The sequence below is a fragment of the Colobus angolensis genome, unplaced genomic scaffold (assembly GCF_000951035.1).
Source record: "Colobus angolensis palliatus isolate OR3802 unplaced genomic scaffold, Cang.pa_1.0 Scaffold221, whole genome shotgun sequence".
NCBI classification, from domain to species: domain Eukaryota; kingdom Metazoa; phylum Chordata; class Mammalia; order Primates; family Cercopithecidae; genus Colobus; species Colobus angolensis.
In genome coordinates, this window is record NW_012115389.1 from 2,840,917 (window position 1) to 2,862,736 (window position 21,820).

The 21,820-nt window shown below is 38.2% G+C and overlaps 1 protein-coding gene across 6 annotated transcripts in view; it reads right to left on the minus strand.

Annotated features, from left to right (window-relative positions):
• ESR1 (estrogen receptor 1) overlaps positions 1–21,820 on the minus strand; it is a 415,435-nt gene that overhangs the window by 83,019 nt on the left and 310,596 nt on the right. For all 6 annotated transcript variants that reach the window (XM_011943764.1, XM_011943767.1, XM_011943763.1 and 3 more), the window contains one exon: positions 3,475–3,613. In XM_011943764.1, coding sequence (XP_011799154.1) covers positions 3,475–3,613 — 139 coding nt within the window. The remainder of the gene's footprint in view (positions 1–3,474; positions 3,614–21,820) is intronic.

Here is a 21,820-nt window from a genome sequence, read left to right on the forward strand (position 1 = left end):
CCTTATAAGTAGATATGATTCTGATAAGGAACTGTAATGGTGGAGGGTCTCTAGGAAGCAATGGAAGAGAAATTCAAATGTGTAAAATTCTGAATTCAGCCCCAGGTGTTTTTAGCCTGGACAAGGGCTCACTGGGTCACCTATGACTCTTCAGAAATTTGTGTTTGAGACACTTGTAATAGAGATTCATGATTATTAGGATAAGAAGTCTGCACAGACAGTATTTTCTTTTTTTTTTTTTGAGATGGAGTTTCATCCAGGCTGGAGGGCAATGGCACAATTTCAGCTCACCACAACCTCTGCCTCCCGGGTTCAAGTGATTCTCCTGCCTCAGCCTCTCAAGCAGCTGGAATTACAGGCATGCACCACCATGACCAGCTAATTTTGTATTTTTAGTAGAGATGGGGTTTCTCCATGTTAAGAATTGAGAGAGTCACTGAAAGGTCAGTCAGGAAGCATCATGATCACAGCTGTGCCTTAGAAAGTCTTCTCCAGCAGCACTATGGGAAATGGACTGAAAGAAGGAGTAGCAGGACCAAGAAAGTGAGTCCGTGGTACAGAAGCAAGGAATCTGCAGCAGGGACAACCAGGACCTGTGCCATGCAGAGGAATGGGGACAGAGGGGAGGTCTGGATTTGGAAGCAGTTCCTAGATGACCTGATAGTTAACTGGATAATTTGGTGAGGGAGAAGGTAGAATCCATGAGTAACTTAAAGCTTCTACTTTAGTGTCTAGGTGAGTGTTGATGTCACCAAGACAGAAAAGAAAAGACAAAACAAACAGACTTGTTGCAGAAGATAAAGTGTTCAGTTTAGAGTATGGTGTGTCTGAGGAGCCTATAGAACATTGAGTTGGGAAAGCATAGAGTGGTGATTCTCAACCAGGGACAATTTTACCTCCCCCACCCCTGACATAACAGAAGATAGTTAGAAATGTCTGGAGACATCGTTGGTTATTATAACTGTAAGAAGTGGATGTTGCTATTGGCAGCTAGCTGGTGAAGTCCAGGGATGCTGCTAAACATCCCAAAATGCACAATACAGCCCCTTGTATTAGTCTGTTCTCAAGCTGCTAATAAAGACATACCTGAGACTGAGTAATTTACAAAGAAAAAGGTTTAATGGACTCAAGTTCCTTGTGGCTGGGGAAGCCTCACAATCATGGTGGAAGGAGGAGCAAAGTCACATCTTACATGGCAACAGGCAAGAGAGAGAGCATGTGCAGGGGAACTCCCCTTTATAAAACCATCAGATATCATGAGAAATTCACTATCATGAGAACAGCAAGGGAAAGACCTTCCCTCATGCTTCAGGTACCTCCCACCGGGTCCCTTCCATGACACATGGGAATTATGGGAGCTACAATTTGAGATTTGGATGAGAACACAGCCAAACAATATTAATGCCTCAACCAAGAAAGAATGAAAGAATGATCTGACCCAAAATGTCAATAGTAAAGAGATTGACAAATCCTGGTCTAGAGGGAATTAAAACTTCCAATCTGAAGTTTTAGAAAGTATGAATGAATAGAGATGAGAACTTTTAGTCAATCACACTTCTGTGAGAGATGGAAAGAAAATTAGCCACCAGTAGAGTGTAGAGAAAGGAAAGAGAAGGCTGTAGCTGATAAAATTCTAGGCCATATCACCTCATTGGGAATGTGAGTGTGTTGGGTGCAGTAATGTCAAAAACTTTTACATATTCAAAATGCAATTATTTGATGACTGTCCTCAAGCAAGTGTGTACTCAAGAAGATAGATATGACCACCACACATTACATGTATCAAAACATCACTATATACCCTATGAATCTGCACAATTGTGTCAATGTTATAAAAATTGAATTAAATTTTAAAAAAGAAGATAGATACAGATGAGGATGGAAATCAAGGAGCAAATGAGTTATGAATGTCCAGAAACCTAAACATGGTAGACACACTCTGGGCAGTAGGCAGGGAAATATTATGTGTGGTCTAAGATTTTCGTCTGAAACTTGGTATCACTTGGTTACAAAACCACACTGCTAGAAGACAAAAAAATTAAGAGGATAGGAGAAAGAAGGAAAGAGGAAATCAAAGGAAAAGAGAGGAGAAATGAGATAGGAAAAAATGGAAAGGAAAACAAGAAATGGAAAGATAGAACACAGTAAAGACATCCTCTAGAAGGCTGTCAGAATACATTGTGAGTACAGTTCTAAGGAACAAGACTAGTGGCCATTCTTGATAATTTTGTGAAACTGTGATATCAAAATATATTCCACAGACAGCAAAATCTGCTTCTTGAACTGTATCACCACTGTTTTTCAAAAGCTATATTAACACAAAATGACAAAACAATAACCAACACCTTGTACAATTCTCCAGTACTTAAATAAATTTTGCTGCAACTCTGCTCCAGGCGCTTGGCAGGTGTAGAAAGATAGTGAAATGCTCTGAAGTAAAGGACCATGCAGAGATGCACTGTGGGCAGCCTGGCAGCCTTAGACTGCTTGGCACAGAGGCAAAATAGGATTGCAAGAAACAACAAAATGGTTCTTTCTCATCCAAAATGTTATGTAGCCCACAAAGACAAGATTTACCTGGAAAACAGAATGCTGTGGCAGCAGACCAAAGGAGGCATCACTGAACAGGAAAGAGTGGGAAGACCATGTGCTCAGGATAGGAGGTAATAGAGCATACCAGAGCCAGAAAGATCTTGAATTTCAACTCTGGCTCCACCATTGGCGAGCTTTCTCCTTTTTGCAAGTAGCAGCATGTCTCTGAGAGTTAGTTTCCTTTCTGGTAAAACATGGATGATGACATTCCTGTCTCCTAGGAGTCCAGTGATGATTAAATGAGATGATGTATGTAAAGTGTTTAGCATAGCAGGTGGTGCAGGGTGGAGACTCTGTCAGTGGCAGATGCTATTGAGTAATATCTAAATTCTATTACTCTAAGCAATGACTGAAAAAAAAAAACCAATGGGACCCACATTCCGAGGCAACCCCACAATGGTATGTTAAGGAAGGTAACATATTTGAAAACGAAAATGAATTTGTCAACCTGGACGTGACCTTCAGAACTCTGGTCAAATTTTTTCATTTTACTGATGGGAAAACTGGAGAAGAAAATGAACGGACTATTGTGGTTTGGATGTACAAGAAGCAAAAATAGATTTTAATTAAAGAGAGGTTATTATAATTTTTATATGACACAAGTTGAAGATGGAGTTAGAAAATTACCATTCATAATGGGTGTGTGTGTGTGTGTGTGTGTTAGAAATATTAGAGTTCTTCTGAGGTGATGTCTAGAAGAAAGTTATCCTTAGCTTTCTGTGAATTTGACTAGCCTTCCTCACCCCCAGTGCACCCATTTGTCAAGTAAACATACCTAATAAAGTTCTCTGAAGCTTCACAGAGAGATGAATAAAATAGTTTCATGAATGAACTATGATCATAAAGAACATGCTTCTCCTAAGCTACAGCCAGGTCACTTACCTGTCCAAGAGCAAGTTAGGAGCAAACAGGAGCTTCCCTGGGTGCTCCATGGAGCGCCAGACGAGACCAATCATCAGGATCTCTAGCCAGGCACATTCTAGAAGGTGGACCTGATCATGGAGGGTCAAATCCACAAAGCCTGAAAACAAGCAAGAAAAACCCTGCTGACTCAAATGAAAAAGACTCATTACTGGTGAAATTAATGCAACAGGGATTTGAACTGACAAAGTCTATTTTCTACTAGATGGAGTAAATGCAATACGAACATACTTTATAGTGAAGTCAAGTAATTATTTTTAAAATCTAGCTATCTCAGTGAGTTTCAATGTGGCATTAAGTTCTTAGTGCCATAGTGTCATGTCTACATAAATGTACCAACTTGAGCAACACACTTAGCTTTCTATAAAGTTATACTCAGTGTGAAAACTTGTGTGCATTCTACTTAGACAGTTATCATAGCACTCTGTGACTGTCTCTCATTTCTGTTTGAGTAGAAGATGTTAAGGTGCAAGAAATTTAAATTACTTGTCTTAGACCAAATAGGAATTGGAGCACAAGCAGAATGAAAGTCACCAAATTTCTATTTCTTTTCTTTGTCCCTAAGTCACACTCATTTTTTGTAATATGTAAAAGAAAGACTCAGAAAACTCCACATTTAAATAAATCACTTGGGATAATGAGTTAGATGAAAAAAAAAGGTGATAGTATGATTACTTCAGGTAATAACCACCAAAATGTGTTCTTGTTTTCTAATGGTGAACTAGGAGATTAAAGCTTTTTCCAATCATTACTGATAGTATTGAGGTTACCTAATAATGTTAATGAGAAGGAGGAAGGAATAAGGAAGGAGTAAAGGAAAAGGAAGAAGAGGAAGAGGAGGAGGAGGAAGAAGGAGGAGGAGGAGAAGAGGAAGAAGAAGAAGGAAGTTTATTGAGCCCTTAGAAGCAATCCTAATGTTTCTTATACACAATTATTTATGAATGCAACAACCTGAAGAGGTAGGAACTGATATTCCCATTGTACAGATGAGAAGACAGATGCTCAGAGAGCTTATTTGTCTGTTGAAGCCAAAACCTGGGTCCTTGACCACAATGGACACTATCTCTTCTGAGCTACACTTAATTAGATAATTTGTATCAAGTGACTAAATAAATCACATACCAGGCACACTAAGATATGCCAGAGTGACAGGGACATTAAATAAATCAAGTATCCATAAAGTTTGCTGCCTTCCAAATCAGTCCCCTATTCTTTTGCCCTAAGATATCCCATCGTAGTCTTATTTCCCTCCCTTCTCTCTTTGACCTCAACCCTTCCTTCCCTCTTATCCATGGGAATGGCTCTAGGAATCCCATTGAGTGTATGTGTGTGTGTGTTCTTTCCTTTTTCTCTCACGAATATTACACTTTTATTAGCTAGCTATACTTGTGTTGATAAAAAAGACAAAATTGAATTTTGTTTTCCTTTAACAATCAAGTATTAATGGTCTGCTTACAGGATGTTTCTTCTTGGGGTTCTTGGAGGTAACAAAAGCTCAGCATTAAACAGGTAGCTTATCGTTTCTTACATGCTTAAGTACCATCTTTCAGATAATTGTTATATACAAATAGATAATGATCCGCATAGGGAAACCAAAGCTAGAGACAGACCTCAGAATCTATGGCCCCCTCTCTTACCATCATTTCATAATCAAAGCTCATCAATTCTATCTTGAGGTAGCTATAATTTTCTCCTTTTTCATTGCCACTTTTAACACACTAATTCAGCTCCTAACAGTCTCTTACCTTTTTGTCTGACTTCTTAACTCAGCATAATTAGTTTAAGACTTTTCCATGTGGTTCCATGTATGATGAGTGGTTGATTCTTTTTATTGCCAAATGGTATTCCATTGCATGGATATATCCCATAAATAAATACAATGTATGCTTTCATTGGACATTTGGGTTGTTTCTAGCTTTTGGCTATTACAAATAAAGCTACTACGAGCAATTTATATACAAGTTTTTGTATGGATATATGCTTTTATTCTCTTGATTAAATACGTAAGAGTAGGATATCTGGATATAGTATGCCAGGTGGATGTTTTAACTTTTTAAGAAACTGTCAAACTGTTTACAAAGTAGTTGTACCATTTACATTCTCACCAGCACTACGTGAAAGCACGAGTTGGTCTACATCCTCACCAATGCTTGGTATGGTCAGTCTTTTTAGATTTTATACATTCTAGTAGATATACAGAGGTATCACTCAGGCACGGTGGCTTTATGAGCATTTTCCTAATGACTAATAATGTTGCACCTCTTCTCATGTGTTTTCAACAGATCATTTTGCTACACTGTATTCAAATTAATCATGCATGTATCTGTAAATCCTGCTAGACCATATACTTATTGTAGGCACAAGATGCATGATTCCATCAAATTTTGCTTTTTTAAAGTTTAAATTTATTGCACCTTCCACTACATCACTCAGCCATGCCAATGCACATGACAGCATAGCCTGTCTCAGAGCAGGTGTCTTTCCACTGAAAAGAGTGGATTCCACTCATGTAAAGAAGGACTTGGCATCAGGAAACATGAGAAAGTGGGTGGCTTCGCTCATAAGAAAAAAGTAAAAGATGAAAAAGCAATGATTTGGTTTCAGATCCCCAGGAGGCTGGGGCAGGGAGGGAATAGGTATCTCCACAGTGTGCAGTGATTTACCTATGGGATGTTCTGGGTCAAACGGAGCTAGCCTTGCTCTCGAGGAAACATCTCCTGATGCAGCAGTAAATGCTCCTCTTTCTCACAACCCACGATCTAATCAGATAAGCCAAACCTGTTTTGGTTTAAGTCATCAGTACTTAAAATGAAAGCCCTCTGGGTTTCATTTCTTAATTTCATAATTCTTTAAGATTTCACCCCAATCTTTTAAGTCTCATAATAGTAATGTAAACTTACACTGTGAATTAAACTTACTTGCAGAAATGTTAACATTCAAAAGGGAGGCTTTTTCTCTCTTCTCATGACATTTGCTATATGTAGTATTGCCACCCATGATGAAACCTGCCCCAGATTATCTAACACCCTAAATAAACCTCAAAAAGAATCACCCGGGATGAGATCTGGGGGTTTCTCATGAGTTAGAACTGCAGTTGATCAGGTAACCAATCCATATGGAAAACCAAAGACCCACTTTCTGATGGCAACTATACATGTTAAATGGAATTATAATTTTTAATTCCCACTTTACAATTCCAGTATTATTTAGGTCTAACAGTTTTAGTGACCTTTTGGAAGCCAAAGAAGCTCCTCATAAGCACTTGTGCCACATAAGTATGGTGATCATGGAATCTGTCTGAAGTATGTCTGTTGGTAATACTTTTCAGCTGGAGGCCAGCAGGATTGCTCGATCCTTCTGTTGAAATGTTGTAGACCTCTCAAAAAGAGTCTATTTAATTATCTTTCCCAGCTGTGCATATTGCTTGCGGACAAGGGTTATTACATCTGTTGCACAGTGTGCTCTGCAAGTTCCTGGGTCAGGGTTGGGAGACAGTGTGCAGGAAAGGTTATCAATTAACCTTCTCAATGAATGTGAAGACTATGAAAGATTATTAGATGGAGTGTCTCTTTTCTTCTAATATACTGGTCTCGACTTTACCTCACAGCCTCTAACTACCTTTTCAGCATCGAATAAATATACCATGAGATGCCTTCAGTTCATAGCCAATGGAGAAAAATAATGTAATAAATCCCAAGCAAAATTATATTGGGCCAACTATGGACAGACATTCAAGACCTTGGTTTATTTTCCTGATAAATAGGAAGAATGTTCTGATATGCAATTCTAAATGAACCTGCTATAATAACTTAGAGGCATTCAAAAAGTAAATCCCGTTCTCTCTTAAACACTAGAAATTGTCGCTAATAATAAGGTGGGAGTTTAGCAGCTGCTACGGGACATAAGGAGAGGTATCAGTGGTAGATATTCTCGCAGGTGGTAAGTGAGAGGTGACTCATCCCCTCATCACTTGAGGACCTCCATCTTAATGACATGGGGGCAGGTGCCCTGTGGCCTTCACACAGGAGGGACAGAATGCATATTGAAAAAGTAGTAACAATAGTTTGATAAGACTAGGTGAAATCAGTTGCTCAGAAATCTCATTTAATAAAATAAAATTTTTTTAAAAGCAAACTCAGGTTTTAATCCCTAGTCTATATTCACGAGTCCCAGTAATAGTGAATCCAGATATATTGAAAACAGAGAGAAATGACTTAAAATCCTCACTCCTCACCCCTGTATGGGAAGTAATCTAGCTAATAAAATTGATGTGTGTCTCTTTTATGGCAAAATTTACCCCTCCATCATAAACCAGCTCACTACTTCCAGCTACATCACCAAGCACAGACATCCCTGCCTTCTGCCTTCCATTATACAGTAACAGTTTTTTCTCCAAGATATGTTAACTTTGTGTTGACTGTGAAAGGAGCTCATGGGATGTCCCTGCCCCAGGCCTCACGAGATCCTGAGCCCTTTCTCCACTCTGTTTTGCTAGGGACTTCTTACAAATTGCCTAATTTGCCTTGGTACGCCAAGAGATTCTTGAAGCCTCATCCTCCTTTACTGGGTGTGGCAAGGCTCCTAGAAACGATGTTGAAAAGTGTGCAGAGATCTCCAAGCAAAATGACTAATATAATCTAAATCCTGGTAAAGTTCCACACTACCTTGGAGGAAAAGATAAATCAGGGTGGCTCTTCAGTAGAGACATGAAAAGAAGTAAGTGCTATAGTCATTATATTCCTGTTTCCATGGGATACAGTCTATGAAGATTTAAAGCAGAAACACTACAAAAGAAAAAAGCAACATTTCCCTGAGGAGTGCTATTTACAAAAAGTTAGGTGGTTGGTTCCCTCCATAGATTCACTGGAGAAAATACTGGTTTCCTGACCTTCAAAAGAGATAATCATTTTCTCAGTCCTATGATGACCCCAATGTTCTCCAAAATGTCAGTCATGAAATTGCCTGTTGCATTTTTTTCTGTATTGGCTTCTTACTCAATAGAAGAAGAGTTGAATAATTCATCTCTTTCCCCTTCAAAGCCAAAGACTCAGTGCAAGAGTACAGTATGGGAAAAAATAAATCATGGAAGGGAGACTGTGGCACAATGATGGCTATAAGCTAAATAAAACTTTGGATTTCTGGGAGAACGCTTATAGAACATACAGTATCAGAAGAACTAGACTCCTATGTGAATACCAAGCAGTCTTCATGTCCTATATTTTGCAATTTATTCTCTAAAGAATAGTAACTTACTGCCATATCATGGATCATGGACCCTATCGTACCTATAGTACAGTTGAAATGACCTTCCTTTTCTCCAAAAAAAAAAACTGTTTGGACCCTTTTATATGCAGACTCATTAAAGCTAGGATTCCCATTCTGTAACACTTTAAGCTGTCTTCAATAACAGGACAAACATTAAAAAATTTTAAGAAAATGAGTTTAATCCATTTAAATAAAGAAAGTCACAAACAACTCTTACCAAATATGTACTACTGTTAGAAAATAAAATAAATGCAATATCCATCACCAAGATAAATTGTAATGGAATAAATAATCACTTGTTTTGAAATATTGTGAGTCTCAATGCTAGAAGAACATGAGCTTGCCCTCAAACCTGCCCTACATCACCATCACTGTGACTATTCTGGTTTTGCTCTGCTGTAATAAGGGGGTGTGAGCAGCACCCACCCTGACCCCCATCCCATATCATACCACCTGTCCAGTGCTCTTATGCAGCTGCCATACTAAATAACCACCTTGCCAATACCAAGATGACTCTTTCTTTCTTGAAGCTACAATAGCTTTCGTCCTCTGGCCTGATGACTAGCTATTTCCAAATCACATCCCAACATGGGACTTTCTGATCATCTGAAGGGCACACTCCCACCCATCTCCCAACAGAATGAGGAGGGCAGAAGTAATGAAGTCATGAGCTGAAAAGTCAAGAAGACCTGACTTTCAATTCTTCTGTGGTCTACAGCCAACTAATTAATATCTCTGAAAGCATTTCCTGTCTGTAAAATGCAGATGGACTGACCTACCACTTAGGGTTACTGTAAAAATTAAGGGGTTAGCAGATGTCCCAGAATGCCACGGTAGTTACTCAATACATATTAGTTCTGTTCCCTACTTCAGCCCAACAGGCTGCAATTTCTGCCCAATAGAAGAAAGCAATGCTTTTGCAAAACACCAAGAGAAATGTTTTGTTTTAAAATACTTTAGGTTTAAACTTCAAACTTAAATTGGGCAGTTTGTGCTTGCCTTCATTCATGATGTCATATTGTGTTTTCTGTTTATGTTTTTCTTTTCATTCGTACATAAACATAACCTAATAAAAAGGATAAAAGGGCTTCCTGGACCTCGAATAGCCCTGAAAAACAACACTTTTCATGATGTAAAAGGAGAGGGAACAAGAGCATGTGGATTACATTTTGCCTAAAATAAATGTGCAAAGAAATGAGAAAGGAAAGCACGTTTTGGGTTTTATTACACTCCAAGCATTTCAAGAGGTTTTAGCATGTCCAGAATGCAGCTGTCTTCATACACCCCCAATTAGAAATAGTTGATGGTTTTCTACTGAGCACAGCAGCCCTCCACACTATGTTTGCTGCTGTCTATTTGCCTTGGGATAGACAGAACAAAACTTGCCTTGTAGTGACTACTTGCCTTAGGAAACAAAGTGGTGTTCTTCGGGCAAATGCTACACATTAAAAATCAGTGGGGGGGGGGTGGGAAACTGAATTCATTAGAGAAAAAAATTGGAAGAATTTAGTCCAGAAGTTTTATGATAAACAAAGGTACTGCTTCTTAAAATAAATGGTGTATGCCTCAAATAAATATCCCATATTAAGATGACCATTTCTTGAAAGAAGTATGAATGATGAAAGTCATGATATCTATGTAAATCTGCAAACTTGCCAACTTTGACTATGCAATCTGATAACAGCACCGTGTATTACTTTATATAATGTAATGAAGACATTTCTGACATTACCCATTCCTTCAGAACAGTGCAACAGAACTTACATCTTACTCTGAGAAGTTTTTTTTTTTACATATACAGATTCAAGGTGATGTTTTGTGATAATGGGATTGTTTGTGATAATTCTACTTCTTCCTCATTTTTATCTAAATGGGGGATAAAAGCCAATAGAGGGCCTGCAGTATTTCCTGGACCTCTCTATTGTAATGCATACATGAGGTATAAACTACACGGTGAAGAAAGTTTCTCCTTTGCCAAGACCTTAAGTACAATGAGTGGCTAACTCATTGGAGACCAATCGTTAAGAAAAGAAATCTAAAGACAAAACTGGTTTCAAGTCTGCTCAACTGTTGCTCGGTTTTCAACTCCAACCCAAGTAACCACACTCCTTATAATGCTCCTTTGAAAAATTATTGGTCTTAACCACAAAACTGCATTCTAACTCTACTTCAAAAATTCTTTAGCAGCTTTTCCCTGCTCTGGACATCAGCCTATGTGTACAGTTTAGTCATCCTGTGTGTTTGTGTGTATAATATATTGTAGTTACATTCTACTCACCCACTAGTATTTATTTTTACACATCAACATATAGGACATAAAAGCAGTGTATGAACTTCTCTATTTAGAAAGAAAAATGAAGCATAAGCTTCTCAAGAAATTAAGATTTTAGAATTTTATATTGTAAAATTTTACACATCAACATATAGGACATAAAAGCAGTGTATGAACTTCTTCTCTATTTAGAAAGAAAAATGAAGCATAAGCCCCTCAAGAAATTAAGGTTTTAGAATTTCATAGTGTAGCTTATATAAAATAACTATAATACAAAGAGAGAAATTATTCTTTACTTCAAATATAAATTTTATGAAATATTTCCCATAACCTTTATTCATCAGTTTAGTTTACCACATACCTTTTAATGGCTAAATATATATATTTTTTCAAAAGCTGGATATATCTTAATTCTGATCACGATATATACAAACTTTTAAAATACCGGGTATATTCCTTTAAAAATTTATGGCCTCACTTTTTTTGGAAGTTGATATGAGAAAATGTCATTTGTATCTTTGGCAAAGGGGAGTAAGAAGATATTAAGCAGTATCCCTCCTGTAAACATTCCTTTCTTTGGCAAATTTCTCTCCAAATTTGGTAACAAGAAAAGGTCTTCCTCTCCTAAATAATTTACGCTCCTATTTGTTGCCTAATAAGAATGATGAAACTACTTACAAGCTTCATGCAGCCCCACCATCGGGGAGCACAGGTGTTAATAAAATGTTCAAAAGCAGTAACAATTGTACCTGTTTCAAGGGAAAATGATCGCCTCACTCCTACTTGTTTCTGGATCTCATGCTTGACTGTATTATTGAATTACTAGGTACCTCACAGGAGACTTTGCAAAGTAGACAAATAAATAAATCATTAAAATATGTATATTTGTTTTCACACACACACACATAATTACCCTTTTTCCCCTCCATTTAACAACAAGTAAGTTGTTTGATTACAGGTGAGGAAGTAGTTTGTCAGAAGAAAAGAATTAATCTCACAGCTCTATCTGACTCCAGAAACAAAAATAAGTCAAGACTTTCAGACTTGAGGATGAGACTTGGGGATCACAAAAAAAAGTCCCTTAGAGAAAACAAAGCAGATGGCAATCCTACCTTGTTACCAGCCCCATCTGTATTACACTCAGAGCCTTGGTTTATGAAGAGATGGTTGTCATGACAATAAGCATTTGAGAAGAGTTCTGGAGAAGCTGATGGATTTAAGAGTATCTTCCAGCTTCCCAATTTTCCAAACACACACAAAAATACCCACCCCACCCTCATCCCCAAATAAACAATTCTATTACTTCTCATATTTGCTACAATTATTCTATGTAGATATCATGAAATTTTGCACTCTCTCTTATCAAAATCTCCTGGGAGTGACAGAGCAGATCCTTACTCTGATACTGCACAGCTTGAAGGTAAACTAGTCTTTTATTTTTGTTCAGCAAAGGCAATTGTATTAACCACAGCTTCTTCTTTTTTTTTTTTTTCTTACACGCTCAGAAAGAAATCAATTTCAGCCTAAATGAGAAAGAGGAAAAAGGTAAAAGAAATTATTTTCCAGTTTCTGAGTAGATTGCAAACTAAAGAAGGAAAAAAATTAATAAACTATGAAGTAAAGTACTTAAGACTGCCCTTTTAAGTGCTTGTCAAATGGATAGGAAGGACAGCCTCTGTGAAGTGATTCTGAGTTACCTGACAAAGAGCACAGACTGGCTGCATCCGAAAAGTCAACAAGCACTTGTACCTTGGAACATACATTCTTTCCATCAACCTAGAAGCAGACTTGCGAGCATTTCAAATACTATTGTCATCAGTCTGCATTTTCCAGATAACTGTATGCTCCTGGTAAACACTACAAATGTCATCAAAACAAAGACTAAAAGGAAAGTAGACGGTCTCTTTTTCAGAGCAAGTCTCCAAACCACATGGACAAGGATAGCTTCCTCCCATCTCCACCCAGCTCAAGACCCTCCATGAAGCCAAAATTGATGACAACACTGTCGTTTTAGTGAGATATTCCTCTCTCTCTCACACACACACACACACACACTCAATTTAAAATCTAGAGGAACACCTGTTGTTGCCAAGAACCCAGGGACTTATAGTTCTGGAATGGATTAAGAGCAAAAAAAGAGGCTTATATTTCCATTTTCTACTTAAGTTCAGAATGTCGAAATGGGAGTTTTACAAGGTAAAATTGCCATGAGGTCTCAGAAATGCTGAGCATCAAATCACATGACAATGCTTCAACTGGGAAGCCAGAGAAAAGCCCCATGGCTCCATATACAGAAGGAGTGGGCCCAGCCAGTCAGGAGCCCTTCGGGGTCCAAGGGTCTCCCAAGCACATGGGGTTTAATTTAGAAAAGACCTCTCCCTTCCTTCCACTCTTTCTATAGTTCCCTATCTCCCACGTTCATTCCATTATCCTACACAAATTTCAGCAGCAAACAGAGAGAGCAACCAACCAAAGAAAGGAGAAAAAATTATTTCAGCCTCTTCCACCCCACCTTTGAAGTCAGTGATCACTGAACTTGTATATGCCATTCCAGAGAGAGGCCAAAAGGAGATTGGAAGCCAGAAACTATTTTTCTTTAACTCATGGTGGATTCTTTTACAAGCACAGTGATCTTGCCAGGTCATTAAATAACCACTCTAAAAATAGAGTGGGTAGCTAGGTGCTACAGTTGGGATGTGGTTTGTCCCCACCAAAACTCATGCTGAAATTTAATTGCCTGTTACAATGTAACAGTGTACAGAGGTGAGGCCTTTAAGAAGTGATTAGGATGTTAAGATGTATTCATGTCTTTCTCATGAGAATAAATTAGTTCTCCAGGGAATGGATTAGTCTCATCATTACAAAGTGCATCAACCCCTTATGTCCCCTCTCTTTCTCTTTGTGTGTGCCCATTTCTCCTTCCAATTCTCTGCTGTGTTCTGACATAGCACGAGGCCCTTATTAAAAGATGGCAAGATGTGGCTGTCTGATCTTGAACTTCCCAGCCTCTAGGATTGTGAGTCAAACAAATCCTTATAAGTTATACATTACCCAGTCTCAGGTGTTCTATTATAGCAACTGAAAATAGACTAAGACATCAGGCTACCCTATAAGAGAAACTCTCTAAATGCTAATTACTTTGACAGTAAAAACTATCCTATTTCTTGCTAGCTCAACGTGGCCTCTAGCTTGGTGCTGGGTCTCATCAACAATATTGGCTCCCTAAGGATTACAACAGGAACTACAGCACTCTTTATTTATTTATTTATCTCCTAATAAAGATAAAGAGTAACTGTACTAGTTTCCTAGGGTTGCCATAATCAAGCACTACAAATTGGGTGGCTCAAACCTGCCTTACATTTAGTAGTAAAAATGTATTCGGTCTTCAAGATTGCAAAACCTCTTGTTCTAAGTATTTTAGGTCACAAATGAAAATAGTTTGGATTGGAGTTACTAAAAAAGACCAAAATACAAACAAACAAACAAAAATAAACCCCTCCCACATACAAAACAATGGCACATACACCAAATTAAAGCAAAGTTTACAAACATTTAGCAAGGCAGAGAAGGAGGTATCTTTTCTTACATGCAAGGACATACAGGTGCCATTACTGAAATAACAGACTGTTGTTATTCCATCTCATGATGATAAGACTAGAGATTGTCCTAGAAGAGAATTGACTTATCTCAGGAAATCATTCCCTGGGCTCTAATTTGCTAAGGGGATGCTAGAATTTAAAAAAGGCAGAATCACTCCTTTCCAGGAAAACCTAATTATATATCATATTTATATAAAGAGAAAAGTATCTGTTGACTACCTTATTAGAATTCCAAGTGTCTCAACAGGACTGTTAAGTTTTTCTATATAGAATATGATATTATGAGGATGCAGTGTGTGATAGAAAGGATAATGGGCTTTGTTAGGTCCAGCTTTGCCATTTATGAGTTAAGTGATTTGGGGTGAATTGTTTAATTTCTGGTGCCTAGCAGAGTGCCTTCTCTTAGTGTATGCTCTATGGATATTTTTTGAATGAATGAATGAATTGTTCTGGGTTTCAATTTCTTCATCTGAAAAATGAGAGTGGTAACACTATCCCTGCAGCACGTTATGGTGAAAACTAGAAAGAATATAAAATTCCCTGGAGAATATGGGTGGTCAACAAATAAATGGTACCTATCATTGTATTATTTCCTTTTTCATTATAAAAAGTACGAAATATTATGCAGATAATAAATTCTCTACTTACCACCTAAACATGAGCTTCACTATAAAATTTATAGGTTGAAACACACACATAAGAGAGTTCTTAAATATTTTTATTCCATTTGGAAATCTGGTATAGTCTACAGATGACTTCTCAGATTAAGGTTTTATGTGCATAAAATAAACTATTTTTAAAAATCACAAAATGAAACAACTTACACTGAAATCCAGTTCTTAAGAATGCCTGGGTATTTATGGACCCCAGGGTAAGAGCCCCTGATAGGATAAGGATCAAAGTCAATGACTTCCCAGATGATCAAAGGCTGCTGGAAGACTGTCTCATTACATCGTTTCAGAAGACTGTAGGAAACATTTTGATTCATTACATCGTTTCTCTCAAACCCCAAACACAACAGACTAAATAAGAATTTCATGCATCCTATGTTGCAAACAAGAAACCCCTTTCCCGATCTCCTGCTTTTCTTGCAATGCTCTCATAAAATGATTGAAGAGCTAGGAAAGTAGTATTAACTATTGGAAATGCTTGTTATATATAAGACAAACAGATTTTTTAAAAAAGATTTTAGTACAGATCTAGTAAAACAACTGCTATTTAAGAGCAGGTACAAGAGTTAGCCTTAATGACTCACTTTCAATGATGACTCACTTCATAAGCTATTAAAGGAAGTCATTAATATCCTTAACTAACTAAAGAAAGTCTGTGAAAATGCATCAAGATTTGAAGATTAAATGTAAATGGCAAGCCTTAAAATAGATTAATTCTTTGATAAATTATAAAATGATTTTGAGATATCAAAAACATTTCATTTACTTTTTTTTTTTTCTCAGTAGTTGTAGGATTTTTTATTATTATTATTATTATTATTTTTTTTATTATACTTTAAGTTCTAGGGTACATGTGCATAACGTGCAGGTTTGTTACATATGTATACTTGTGCCATGTTGGTGTGCTGCACCCATCAACTCGTCAGCACCCATCCATTCATCATTTATATCAGGTATAACTCCCCAATGCAATCCCTCCCCCCTCCCCCTTCCCCATGATAAGCCCAGTGTGTGATGTTCCCCTTCCCATTTCATTTACTTTTAAGTGACAGCAAAATCTGTTAATATGAAGCTCTACATGAAATAAACAGGTAAAACCTCCAAAATACATGTTTCTTGTCTTTCCAATCTCTTGTAAAGATTTGCCTGAGCTATGAAGCTTTCTCTGGCACCTGAACAGACATGGCCAGCTGAGGACTGGTCAGAAGAACCAGGACAGCCACTCAGACATTGACGCTGACACCACCATTACGAGGGCGTTTGGAACAGATGATGTAACTCTGTTGGACTGTCCACTCAGCCCATTCATTTTGCACAACTTCTGTGGGTTCTGTCCATGACATCTTAAATACCAATAAAAGGCCAAATTTAGGACTAGGAATCCATGGCAAAAAACAAATCATTCCAATGGCATGTAGCTACATGAAAGGATGCTGTTTTGGACAGCCAATGGAGAGGAAGGATACCTAAACTTTGGAATGTAAGTTAAGAGGAAGAAAACAGATCCTAAACATAAATACTTGAAGGGTCACCAAACATATGAGAATTAACTCCAGTTGTTTAAGAAAACAACTGATATAGTGATATAGTCTCTATCTGGGGTCTGCAAGATCATGCATGATTAATTAAATGCTTTCAGAAAAATGTAATTGGTTGAGCGAAAAAAGTTTCTGATCCTCTTCCTGAACCTTTCCCCAGTTCTAGAAGATACTCCTCCTCCAGTGCATGACTTCCTGAGTCATCTGTGTGCTGGACTCACTAGAAAGGAGGAAGCATTTGTGTACTCATCTTTACTTTTCCCAAAGAACCCAGCACGTTGCTTTTCACAAAATTAATATTCAAAAAGTATTCTGAGTGAATGTTTGTAAGAAGCTAAAAAAAGGACAGAAAAAAAAAGAAATAATGCTGATTTTATTGGCAACTATAATATCCTCTTGGTATGGTCAGCTAGACTGGGCCTCATTATATTTGAGGATATGTGTAAATTGCACAGTTACATGTAAATTTTACCTAACCATTGAATACCCCCACACTCCCACTCCAATTGGGATGCTTCAGAGAAATAACAAGGGTAAAGATAAAAAATTAAGAATAGTCCTAACTGCACTGAAAATCTAAAGCCATAACATATGGGAGCAAATAATTTTCTCAATAAGCCCAAGAAAAATATTTAATTTGTTAAGTGGGATATGAAACCAATGAGCTGATGTGAAATTTTAAAACAGAGATAATAAGCAACATGAAAGATTAACCAAAAGCTAACGTACAGAGGAACAAAATGCCAAGAAGTAACAAGAAAAGCTGGGGTTTCCCTCATCACTTCTGAAAGCTTTGGTGACACCTTTAAGTGCTCTTTCCCTCCCCGTGGCTTTCCTGGGCTTGCTTTCGAATCTTTTCAGGATGGTAGCATCTTTAAAGATTTTCCATTCTCCATTTTACTGCTTTTCTTTTATTTCTGTTTTTTCTCTTCTGCCACTCCATCCAGTGGAGTTTTAGCAAAGTGAATATGATTTAAAGTTTGAACTCTATCAGAAATTTCAGATAACTTTTGTCCTGCTAAAAAACACAGTCAATGTCAAGAAAGAGGTGAAAGTGGAACCACGGTTTGCTGAAAAATAACTTAGGTTCTTGGATCTACCCACCTTCATCAATTATAGCTTTTCTGCACATTGCTTCTCAGGGCTTATTTTTCTCCCAATGCATCCATATTAACAGTCATAATGTGTTATACTTGTCCATTTGAAGTACCTACAGCTACAGTATTATCCTATGAGATACTTTGTATCTTCTGTCTCATTTTGCAACACTGGGGCTATGATCACAAACATTTATCAGAGTGTGGAAAGCATTCCAAGTTTCCTAAGGTTGCCACAAAAAGATTACAAGGGTTGGCTGGGCGCAGTGGCTCATGCGTGTAATCCTAGCACTTTGGGAGGCTGAGGCGGGCGGATCACAAAGTCAGGAGATCGAGACCATCCTGGCTAACATGGTGAAACCCCGTCTCTACTAAAAATACAAAAAATGTTAGCTGGGTGTGTTTGCGGGCGCCTGTAGTCCCAGCTACTCGGGAAGCTGAGGCAGGAGAATGGTCTGAATCCGGGAGGCGGAGCTTGCAGTAAGCCGAGATCGTGCCACTGCACTCCAGCCTGGGCAACAAAGAGAGACTCCATCTCAAAAAAAAAAAAAAAAAAAAAGATTACAAGGGTTGGGGTTTATCAAGGGCTGGGGTTTATAGTGACCTAATGTCTCAATTTCCATTTCTTGAAGGATCTACCATAGGATCTTTCACTTATTTGGTAGTTGATTAATAAATTCGGTGTTGATTGAATGGATTTAAAAATAAATAATTGTATTTTTGGGAAATTCAGAAGCCAGACATATGCCAGTACTGACTTCCCAGAAAGACTGATCAGATCCACTCCCATTAACTAGGTTTGCACAAATCATCCAAAGCAATAAACGGTAAGATGCTCTTCATATTGTTTTTGTTTTTGTTTTTGTTTTGGCCATGACTAGGAAGTCTACTTACATAGGGAGAGACAGTACCTGCTTTTTGGTGCTTATTGTCCCATTTTACTAGCTGGGATGAAGTAGTAGAATAACATCATTGGATGGTCTGGAACACATTTATCACTCAAATCTCTTTTGTCCTTAATAGATAGTGGATGGTCTCCACTTCTTCGAAATTACCCAAAAAATGGGATTCCCTGTACTTTAATCCAAGCATGGTACTTATGGATTTGCTCAGTCAAATCAATATATCAATAACAATTTCATTCCTCAAATAGTTACTGAAGACCTATTACATTCAATTCACTGTGTTAAGGATTGAAATTAGCATACTTTTATTTTGTATATTGAGATGGATGAACCTCAAAGTTCTATGTTTACCCTGTACATGTATGCTTATCACTGTTTATTGCTAGAAAGGGAATGATATCTCAAGAGGCATATAACATGGTCTCGTATTACTGGTATCAAAATAAGTCAGTGCAAGTCTTGGTACCCAATCCAGAGGCGCCATTTGCAAGCTAAGAAGAGCCCAGAGGAGAGGAGAATTGCTAGTGAATCAGTGGGGAGCCCACTAAGGCAGAGGGACTTTGGTACAGCCCAACAGACAGACAGAAATGAAGCTCTCAGGGCTCAAGAGGGGCCGCATTCCAGGCAGAAGAAGGATCATGGAAACCACACAAGCAGGGACTTGCAGTCAGGAACAAATAGAACACATCTAGAGGACAGTGGGAAGTCCCCCTGGCACAGGGTGTATTGAGAGAAGGAAACCTTGCTCTTGATGGATCACAGGCAAACTGAGGAGGACTGTAACAGCTTGCTGAGAAGTTTGAATGTGATTCCTTGGTGACCACAGCAGGAGGTCCTGAAGTCCCTGTCCTTCAGAGGCAAACAAGGAGGCTGTTCCATACAGACTATCAGGGAAAAAATGCACTGTTTATCAAAAGATATGAATGTTCTTGACAGGCAAAGCCCTTCTCAAATGAAATGGCCGTGCAGGGAGATGATATTCAGTGTGATGTAGCTGTGAGTACTTAAGAGTGTGGCCTGAACCCAGGGCCTTGGGTGAGATCCCAGCTCAGCTACTTCATAGTGGAGACACCTTGAGAAAGACATGTAACTTCTCCAGGCCTTAGCTTCTTCATCTGAAAATGGAGTTTAACAAAAAAAGAGAGCACTTTCCTCACAGGGTTATCATGAAGAGGAAAGAAACCAGTAAGTATAAAGTGCTAGAACAGTGTCTGGTGCCTGGTCATTACTCATTAAGTGTTAGCGGCCTCTCTGGAGCAGTTGTTGTACTCATTGTGATTCAAGATGATCCAATCAGTTGGTATAAATGTATTTTTAGGGCCCCACCTTCCTCTAAAATTCTTACCATTCATGTGGAATAAATAAAATCAAGTAACAAAAATAATGATAATTCAAATGTTGAAGATTTGTAACTTCAAAAATGTCTAACTAGAAAACAGAAATTAAGGACACATTGTAGTTAGAATTTCAGTGTTGAACTTAAAAATACCTTTTTCAAATATCTGATGTACATCTTAAGTCATAATTTTACTTGAAGCAGGACTTCCCATATGGTGTTTTTGCTAACCATTAGTTCATGTCCCTACAAGAACTGTGTAGAATTTTCTTTTGTGTCTCATACTTTCTGTCATGTAAGTGCTCAGTAAATCTTGGATGGATGGATGGAAGGATGGATGGATGAATAGACAAATGGATAGAAGGATGGATGGATGAGTGGATGGACAGATAGACTGATGGACAGATGGATGGAAAGATGGATAGGAGAAGGAAGAAAGGCAAACAGGCAGGCAAGCACGCCAGATGTCACTTGTTGTCCTGGAACAAGAAGTCAAAAGCCCTTTTATGGATTCAGGAGTTTTGGATCCAGGGCCACTACCCATGTTCCCAGAGGCTGCTTTTCATGCAGATTGTCAGCTTCCACAGGTAGCAAGGGGACTCATGACTTCACAGTGGCTGCTGAGTGTGTATTCCACATGGTCTCACCCTCCTTGAATCTTCCCTAAAAAAGACTCCACAGCTTGGTTTGAGAAACACTGAAGACATGAGAAGGCGTATGAAAGGCATTATGGTTTCTCCTTTGCATCTGGGAAAATGACATGATTTAATTATTATTTATAAAGATTGACTTATTAAGTCAAGATAAAATACCTGCCTTGGAAATTGATCTTTCCAATGATAATTTCTCAAATGAAAATACCCTAAGCACAAATGTACAGGCTTGACTCTCCCTTGCTCATTCTTGCCCTCTTTATCAATGAGCATCTGTTTCCTGATATTTTTAAAATAAGATTTATAGGCACACTGCTAGCTAGCTAGAATGCGCTGTATTGCATTTTAGAGAAAAAGAAGGAAGGAAGACTCCTTACTTTGATCCAGTTTCCTGGACTCACTTTTGATGAAGACACTCATTTTGGAGACTGCCCACTGTCACAGATGGAGCAACAAGTAGGACAGGGTTTGTCACGGGTCCTAAGTCAGCAGCTGAGGAGTATATGAAGGCATCAGCTCACCCTTGCAGTGTATCTGGAGGAATGTTTTACAATTTACTTCAGCAAGTTCTTAATGAGTATATATGTGCCTAGTATCGCTCATGCTCTGCGAGAGATACAAATAAGAGACCAGAGATTGTATTTGCACAGTTTACAGCAAATTTAGTAGAGGTTATTTTTTTAAATGCCTAGGTTCAAGTCTTAAAGAGCCAGCATGAATGTCTTCCATATCATGTGGGCATAAAAGACTCCCATCTTCAGGCTAGAAGGGACCTCAGAGTTGTATAGTGCTGTCCACTTGTTTTATCCATGAGGAAACTGAGGTCTAGAAAGGAGAAGGGATTTGGCATAAACCAAATATCCGCAGAACATCTAAAACTCAAACTGAGAACTCTCAAACTTTTTTCAACAACCTGGCTGCTCTGTGACCTTGGGCAACTTATTTACCATCTCTATAACTCCGTTTCCCCA